The 8,684-nt window shown below is 45.9% G+C and overlaps 1 protein-coding gene across 4 annotated transcripts in view; it reads left to right on the top strand.

Annotated features, from left to right (window-relative positions):
• The window catches only part of Cfap97d2 (CFAP97 domain containing 2), a 19,151-nt gene extending 10,784 nt beyond the window's left edge, over positions 1-8,367 (top strand). Inside the window, exons 3-5 of one of the 4 annotated variants that reach the window (XM_026788778.1) lie at positions 401-519; positions 3,186-3,346; positions 7,847-8,367. In XM_026788778.1, the coding sequence (XP_026644579.1) occupies positions 401-519; positions 3,186-3,346; positions 7,847-7,914 (348 nt within the window). In that variant the 3' untranslated portion in view covers positions 7,915-8,367. Of the gene's footprint in view, positions 1-400; positions 524-2,244; positions 2,452-3,176; positions 3,347-7,846 lie in introns of those variants that run through there. The other 3 variants (XM_005366251.3, XM_026788779.1, XM_013353423.2) reach the window with 3 other exon arrangements.
• Positions 8,368-8,684: the final 317 nt, after the last annotated feature.

Raw genomic sequence — 8,684 nt, 5'->3', positions numbered from 1 at the left:
CACACACATGCTCGCACACACACACGCTCTCACACACACGCACGCATGCACACATGGTGCAGGAGACTGTAGGCATACTCTTTTCTTCCCTCTGGAATTAAGTATACACTTCTAAGCAGCACAATTCTCTCCTGACATAATCCCCCAGCTAGCACAGCCGCCACATGTCAGTTTAACAGACAACTGGAATGCACACGATACTATAACTCCTTGCTGCGGCAGCCCCAGCCCAGTGTTTTGCAACCCAAGGATGAAGCGGTCTCCCTGCTCTTGTCTCAGGGCCCAGGATTGAGGTGCCCCCTGCTATCTGCTGCTGACACCTCAGGGGACCTATGGAGTGTGGCTTTGAAAAGGATGTCTGGGGGAACCGTGTGCTATTGAGGGGTCCCTGTGTCCGCAGGTGGAGGAAGAAAGGCTCTCCATCATCAACAGAGACAACTGGCTGCTTCTGCAGAGGGTAGCCTCTGCCATGAGAGCCAGGGGACAGACTGACGGCGGAAATAACTTCACACACAGAAGGTAATAGAAGGGCCCTTGTCTTAGCCAGCCCCAGACTAGACCTGGGTTCAAGGGCAGGGGACAGAGTCGTGGTGATATAGAGGCGAGGTGTTCTGTCCAGTCATAAGAGCCAAATTCAAAGTGCCTATAGGCTCCCTGACTCACAGGGTCACAGTGATGCAGGCTTTCCTGCAGATGCTCCTGAACTCTTTAACCCTTTAGAGTTGTTTCCAGATTCATAAGGCGCTAAGGTATATCAAGGCACAAGAATAGGCCCCGGGTGACAGCTGCCCAGCCATATGCCTGCTGTTCTCCAGGAACTGCCCATAGAACCTTCCCAACCTCCATCCTCACAATGACCAGGCAAAGCAGAGGCTGCGAGAAAACTGAGGTACAGTGGAGCTGCACAATTTGACCAAAATCACCATCACTGTAGAGGGTGCAGAGTGTGTCCAAGTCGCAGAGCGCCCGACAGCCTTGCAAAGTGTTAGATCCTTGTCTGCAGAGCACAGAGGGCTCAGCCCTGATGCCCTGGTGAGAGCATGGCTGTCCCCTTTACGCTGGCACTGTCCTCTGAAACATGTGGTTTCTTCCAGCTTAGAATTCTGCTTCCCAAGAGGATGAAGGGCAGCAGGCCTCCATGTTTCGGGAAACCAACCTATGAACACTCGCATGAGTCCTTTATCCCCGCTTCTGCAAAAGGAGCGGTGCTCCATCCTTGGTAGCCATATACCCTGGGAGACCTCTCTAGCCTTCCCGTTTTGAGTAGAGTCTTGCTGGTGACCATACAGGGTCACAGCGATCCAGGCTTTCCTGCAGATGCTCCTGAACTCTTTAACCCTTTAAAGCTGTTTCCAGATTCATAACAGACTAAGCTACAGACCAGCACCCAAGCCGCCAACTTAGGCAAGAGACAGAGGTGCTGTCAATGGGATCCTGTCTGCTTCATGGGCACTGAAAATGGCATGATTTATAAAGTATAAATACAGCTGGCCAGTTTCTTAAGAAAAAAGCAACAGTCAACACTTTGAGAGAAACTATTCAGCCAATAACTAGATATTTACTCCTGACTTAATCTTTCTGTCTTCACTGAGATACATATGGTACTTGGTAAACAGTATCTTACAGTAAAGGCATACAATTTGATGGGTTTGATACGTCACACACTGAAACCCATCTCTTTTTTGTTTGTTTGTTTTCTAGATGAATTTCTCTGTGTAACCTTGATTGTCTGGAACTCACTTTGTAGATAAGGCTGGCCTTGAACTCACAGAGATTCACCTGCCTCTGCCTCCCAAATGCTGGGATTAAAGGCATGTGTTTGAAACCCATTTCTTTAGTGAAGATGGTGCATGCCACCCTTGCCCCCAACTCTTCTAGTGCCAATCATGACAGCCAGGCTCCGGAGATTACAAGAAATGTGATTGGCTCTGTTACTGTATGCATGTTCTACAGAATGATATTGATTTATTTTGCTATTGTTATTTGATTTCCGAAGACAGGGTTTCTATATAGCCCTGGCTCTGCTTCCTGAGTGCTAGGATTAAAAGTGTGTGCCACCATGCCTGGCTAGATTAACACTGTTGAGGACATTGTTGGGTCATCTTGGGCTGATGAGCGGCACCCTCCCCTGTAAGCCATACTCTGTTCATTACCTATTGAGGGATATTTTAGTTTGGTTTTGGATGGTACTAACAAGGTTACAAAGATCATTTATGTTAAAAAAAAATGTACCTGTGCCTTCAGAGACCAACAACTCAGTAGAAAACAGAACATTCAATTAAGCCATCAGAGAGGGATCCTCTGAAGGAAAAGGAGAAACTCCTTGGACACGCACCCAGCAAAATCGGTGACAAGTATTCAACAGACAAACAACCAAAGTCAACCATTTAAAGCAGTGCTTCTCAATCTGTGGGTCTCGACCCTTTGGAGTTGAAAGACCCTTTCACACAGGTCACGTATCAGATATCATTTACATTGTGATTCCTAACAGTAGCAAAACTGCAGTTGTGAAATAGCAAGGAAATAATTTTATGGCTGGGGTCACCACAACATGAGAAACTGTATTAAAGGGTCATAGCATGAGGAAGATTGAGAGCACTGGCTTAAAGGTTTTGTATTACACATGAGAAAGCATTTAGTCAAGAATATCTATCACAACAAGGCAGAAAGCTTTGAACTGTGCCTCACCCAAGCTGGAACTTCATTCACCCTTGGAAGCTGTGTGGAGCCAAGGCTAGTTCTACCCCACAATGATCTCTCTAAAATATGCACCTGTACCTGGTTTGAAGCATGTAACACTTTCAAAACAGGCTAGACTCCTCCTGTGTCTGTCTGCCGGGCTTCTCCACATGGTCACTGGGTCTTCCTCCCCTTCTTGCTGTCAACCTCCCTTCGAGGCTCTGTTCAACCTTGCCCCCTGGCTGCCACCACTCACCCTTAGGGGCATGACATCATTACCCACTCAGTGCCCACTCCTCCACTGGGCAGAGAGCATCCTGGCACATGGATGGAGAGGGATGGTTTGTGTATGTTTCTCAATGGGAAGCAAACGAGAACCCTGACATCACCCAGAGCCCACCAAGCCTGGTGATACTTGATCCTTTTGTGAATGTGGAGTGAGCTTTCTGTACCATAACTCTGGGTTGATGAAAGAATGTGTGTCTTCCTTTCTGGAGTCTAAACAGGAAGACAAGAGAACAGGAGCCTATGGAAGCGCGGAAACGAAACAAAGTCATCCTGGAAAGACTTGGAAGCTCAGAGCCCTGGTTTGGAGCACGGAGACGGTGGGAGGACAGGGATGCTGTGGCCAGACGCACCCACAAATGTAGACGCACCTGGAGAAAAGGTACCTGTGGTTCTTGTTGTAAATATGCACCCATCTCATTCTTGACTTCTTCAGGTTCATTGCACTTACATCCACTAAGCCTTCGCTGTCCAGCATTGCACTTACATCCACTAAGCCTTCGCTGTCCAGCATTGCACTTACATCCACTAAGCCTTCGCTGTCCAGTGCCTCCCACACACTTGTCTGTGGGTAGTTGTCTCAAGTCGCAAAAGGCATAGTGAAGCCTAGGCAGTTCTCTCCCAGGGAATTCACCCATCTTTCTTCCCAAATTTACAAGGAGATAAAATGAGTTCAGCTGATTGGTTACAGGCTCAGGAGCCAGTAACAGTTTGGTGAGAATATAACCTGAACAGATAGTATGCTTCAAAACTCATTATTTGACTATCTGAATTACCTGTTCTGTGCAGAATCCAGGACAAAAAAAAATACTACAACCTGGAAGAATTTGCTAGAAAACTTATACTCTAAACCCTTCCTCTTCATCTAACACAAATCACTGGCAAGTTCTTAATTCTGAATGAAGAACAATTTAATTCTGTCATCATTATTCTTACAAATGTCTCAATGAACCAAGGTAATTGGGGGTTTTAAATCTTCGCTCACTGTCCTTACCCATGATGCTGTTTTCATAACCACGTCTATTCTCAGGAAATGTGCAGATACCAAATTAATAATAAGTATGCCAGGACATAGAGCCTGCCCTGATCAAATCCCAGGCCAGAGATTCTATCCCACAGACCCCTTCCCTGTGACACCTGGTCTTCTAGTCCTCACTGTCCCCATAGGCACTGAACGTGGCTCATATTGTTTCCAGTTATGTGATCTTTTATTATTTGCCTGGACATTTCTTCTAAATTTTCCGAGACTGTAACTGTGTTCTCCCATATTTTTTCTTAAGTTGTTAATAAAAATGGAATTTTTATACATTGTGTAAATTTGTTATCAAAGGATTTAAATTTTTTTTTAAGACAGAATTTCACTGTGTTGTACAGGCTGGTCTTGAACTCAAATCCATCTGCCTCAGCCTCCCAATTACTAAGACTGTAGGCATACATACCCTGCCTGGCTTCAAAGTTCATTTTTTCCCCAAACACATTGAAAGTTTAAATAAATACATAAATAAAAACAGTGCTGGGCATGGTGGTGCACACCTATAATCTCAGCAGTCAGGAAGCAGAGGCAGGCAGATCTCTGTGAGTCTGAGGCCAGCCTGGTCTACAGACTACAGAGTGAGTTCCAAGACTGCCGGGGTTGTCACACAGAGAAACCCTGTCTAGAAAACCATAAATAAATAAATAAACAAATAAATAAATAAAATTTAAAGACCCACTTAAAAATTAGTATTTCCTCCTCTGCCAACCTTTATTTAAGTCTTATTGTTAACATCTCTGTGTTGGTTTTATTTAAGGTAGCCTTTAAAGACAAAGATGAATTTTGCCTCTTTAGCTGAGAACAGGGATTTTACTTACTTAATAATACTATGCTTGCTCTCATTTCTGGTTCTTCTTGTTTTCCTGGGGGCTTCACCCCAGCCCCTGGCAGAAGACCCCTCCCCAGAGAGGGTTAAGAAAACCCACGGATGGTGACCCCCTCCTCAGGGAAGGACAAGACCACTCCCACAGGCTATTTAAACTGCCCCCCTCCCCGAGAATGAGCACGTGGTCTCGGGTTTTGAGAGGTCTCCCCTTTCCTTTCTTTCCCTCTTCATGCTTTCTGGGGACCGCCCGGGAGCATTGCATTAAACATGGGCATCTTTAAATTCGGTTTAATTTGGTCTGATTGGAATTATCTGCGGCGGCTGAGAGGCTCGTCTTAAGAAATACCTAAGACTTCTATTTGTTTATGCTTTGTTTTTCTCCCGTCCTTTTCATACTTTTCATAGCATTGATTTGTGGAAGGGAGGGGAAAAAAAAATTTTGTTTTCCAATGAAAACATTTAGAAAATGCGCAGAGGTATCGCTCCATTCAACCAGTCCTTTGTTTGCTTGGACCCGCTCACTCTCCCTGCTCTGTGTGAAAGGAAGCCATAGAGCTGATGAGAAAAAGAGAGAGACACAAAAGGGAAGGCTCTTCGGCTTGGGAACTGTGCTGTAGCTACCGCCCACAATCTACACTCCACTCCACGTAGGATGTTGTCAGCCTTCCGGGGCTCCTGGGGCCCCCTCTTAAGGGCAACCCCCACCTCCTCTCCAACACTCAGCTCTGGGCCTATGGGGCCTTCGTCAGTGGCTCTGGACTTTTCCTCTTTGTCAAAGACAGGAAACAGCTGCCGCTGCCTCAGCCTGTGGTGGGGAGGCAGCTTCCGGCCAGGGCGGGAACCCTTCAGTCCATTGCGTGCATTTCCAGGACCTACACTCTGTGCATCCACAGGAGAAAGTGCAGGACCTAGGGCTCCAGTGCAGGACCCTGAGCTCCAGTGCAGGACCTAGGGCTCCAGGGTGGCAGATACCTCAGCCCTAAGCCTCTCCCCAGTTTTGGGGTGCCTTGCTCTTAGGTGACTTCACTGTTTTTTCTTTATTTTGGTTTTGATTTTGTTTTGTTTGAGTCAAGGTCTTACCCTGTAGTCCTGGGTGGCTTGGAACTTTGTAGATCAGGCTAGCTTTGAATTCACAGAGATCTGCCTGCCTCTGTTTTTCAAGTGCTGGGATTAAAGGTATGTGCCACCTCATCTGATAGGTGCCCCAACCTTTTATAGAAGTAAAATAAAATAATATATAAGTACAATCGTGTCATCTGAAAATGGCAGGTATAAAAAAAGGAAAGGAATTCATTTTATAGGATTAGAAGCCCAGAATGCACGCTGTTGTCTGGCCAGCTTGCTCTGGAACTTCCCTTGGCCCACTACAAACTGGATCTATCATGAGCCTCCCTCAGGCAAGCTGGAGAAGAGCATCCTCTCCCAGCCACTGCTGCAGCTTCTCCCTCAGAGCTGCTTCCTTCCTAACTCCGATGAGAGCAAGCACTGTGCTGTCAGGAGGAAGATTTCTATAAGATGATCCAGTAAATACTGTTGGCCACCCCAGTGCTTACTGGAGCCTAGGTTAGTGGAAGCACATGGCCTCTACAGTCCACACATAGACACACACACACACACACACACACACACACACACACACACCATACCACACCACACCACACACACAATCACAATGAGAAAACTAAACAAAATGAACTACACCTGAGTGGTGGAGCTATCGACATGCTCCAAGTTCTTCCAGACAGTTCCACGGTTTCAGACAAATGCTCAATTCCCAGCACACACAGTAAAGATAGCTGGGCCTCACTCAGCTCCTGCACCCATGTCAGGATTCAGTGAGCAGTGTTTGCAAAGGGGCTATAAGGTTCCTGACCCTAGAAATGACACGTTTTAGCTTGTCCTTCTTTACCACATGCTTCTACCATATGAGTCAAAACTGGGGTGCAGGTGACACCTAGAAGCCAACAGTCAGTTTTGCTGACGTGGTGTGAGAAAAGACTCTACAGCAAAATTGAAGTTGCAGAAATTATCATCTGACTGCACATACATCCGAGAAAGATACCCAGTGCCCAATATGTGCATGAAAAGGTACCCAGTATTGCTGGAGAAGTAGAAGTCAGTACCACAGTGAGATACCCTTCACATTGGCTACGCTGGCAGACGACAGCGTGTGTGGAGAGAGACTGGGAGCCAGAGAGGTGACGATGCACTTGCTCTGCACACACTTTGCTGGTTCCTCTAAAAATCAGCAATTCTACACCCAAGGAGAGAAGAGAATCGAAGTACAAGTACGCACGAAACCGCACACACCTGTGTCTGGAGCAGCATTCTCAACAATAGCCAAATTTCCATAAAGTGACAAGTGAGCAAACCAAATGAGATAAATCTGCACAGTGGGATATTTTTTTTTCATAAAGAAACCAGAGGTTGTGCATTGCTACACAACGGATGGAGCTTAAAGACGCTGGTGAAAGAGCCAGATGCAGAGTGGCAAGTGTATGAAATGCCCGGATAGGCAAATCCTAAGGGCATAAAGACTAGTGGCTATTGGGAGCGGGAAGGGAGAATTGGGGAAAATCATTACGGAATATGGTTTGGGGAGAGTTGGTGATTAAAACATTCCCACTTGTACTGTAATTATAGCTGTACATGTATGAATACCTCCAAGTCTCTAAAGTATTCTCTTTAAAAGGTGGCTTTTAGATATAGAATTACTGGATTTCAGTCAAGTCATTATGAAAAAGAAGACATGAGGCAGCATGGTGAGAGGTAGAGGGCCACAGGATCTGGACTTCAAGGTTAACCTCAACTACATAGAAAGTTCAAGGGCAGCCTGGGCTATGTGAGACCTTGTTGCAACAAGCAAACAAAAAGCCAGATACAACAACAAAAGAGTATCTAGTACATTCTAAATAAGAGGTTGTTAATTAAATGCTCCACCCCCCACGCATTCTAGAGAATTGGCAGGTTTTTCTGTTCTTGCCTAAGGGTTTTTTTTTTTTTTTTTTTTTTTTGTCTCACAGGAGTTGAAACTGACTCTCAGCAAGGACACGGTCTCATCTGGATGCCCAACCTGAAATGGAAAGGGTGAAGATTCAGAGCCCAAACACCCTAAGAAGCCCAGCGGCCAGAAACACTGAGAGGGCCTTTCTGGGCTTTCCCTGGGAAGGGGTGGGGACAGTTGTGCTGTGTGCGGATCTTGGAGTGGTGGCCTAGCATCTGAGGTCACGGTGGCTTCTGTGTGCCTCCAGGGACAGCCGTGAGTGAGGGCCGTGACACAGCACCCTTGAGCTTTGTGGTCACAGCCTTCGCTAGATGACACAGCACAGCTATTTATTGTGTTTCTTGGACTGATAACCAAAAACAAACCATGCAGAGTAACACCGGAAGTGACCGGATATTGAATTAGACTTTCTTTTCTAGCTATTAATACTTTTGCTCAGTTACCATGAGTTCAAGTGGTTGTATGTAATTCCCCTAAAATCTTTGTGACTGTAACTTTACCAAATATATAAATAAATCAAACTGAGAACTTTAACCCAGATCCAGAACACATGACCCAAGAAGTAAGGATCCAGTGAATCTTGTAGAACAATTAGGAAGTCTCTAAGAATCCCCAACCTGAGTATTTTCCCTGTTTTAAGGTAAGATCACATTTAAACTATCCTGTAACAAGGAGCTGGTTGTCTGTCTGCCTCAAGAAGTCACTTAAAAACTCATGCACACTTTTCCTCTTCATCCACCAAAGTCCTGTGGGGGTGGGGTTGGGGCCTAGGAAGTGAGGAGGAAGCATGCTTCATGTAAGCCGGGAGCAGCCCTTTCTTTCCGTGGAGAAACGTCTCATTAACTATTGTGTGTGTA

Source organism: Microtus ochrogaster, unplaced genomic scaffold (assembly GCF_000317375.1).
Source record: "Microtus ochrogaster isolate Prairie Vole_2 unplaced genomic scaffold, MicOch1.0 UNK7, whole genome shotgun sequence".
Classification (NCBI taxonomy): Eukaryota; Metazoa; Chordata; class Mammalia; order Rodentia; family Cricetidae; genus Microtus; species Microtus ochrogaster.
Note: the sequence above shows the minus strand (reverse complement) of the source record. Positions and strands in the feature narration are given on the sequence as shown.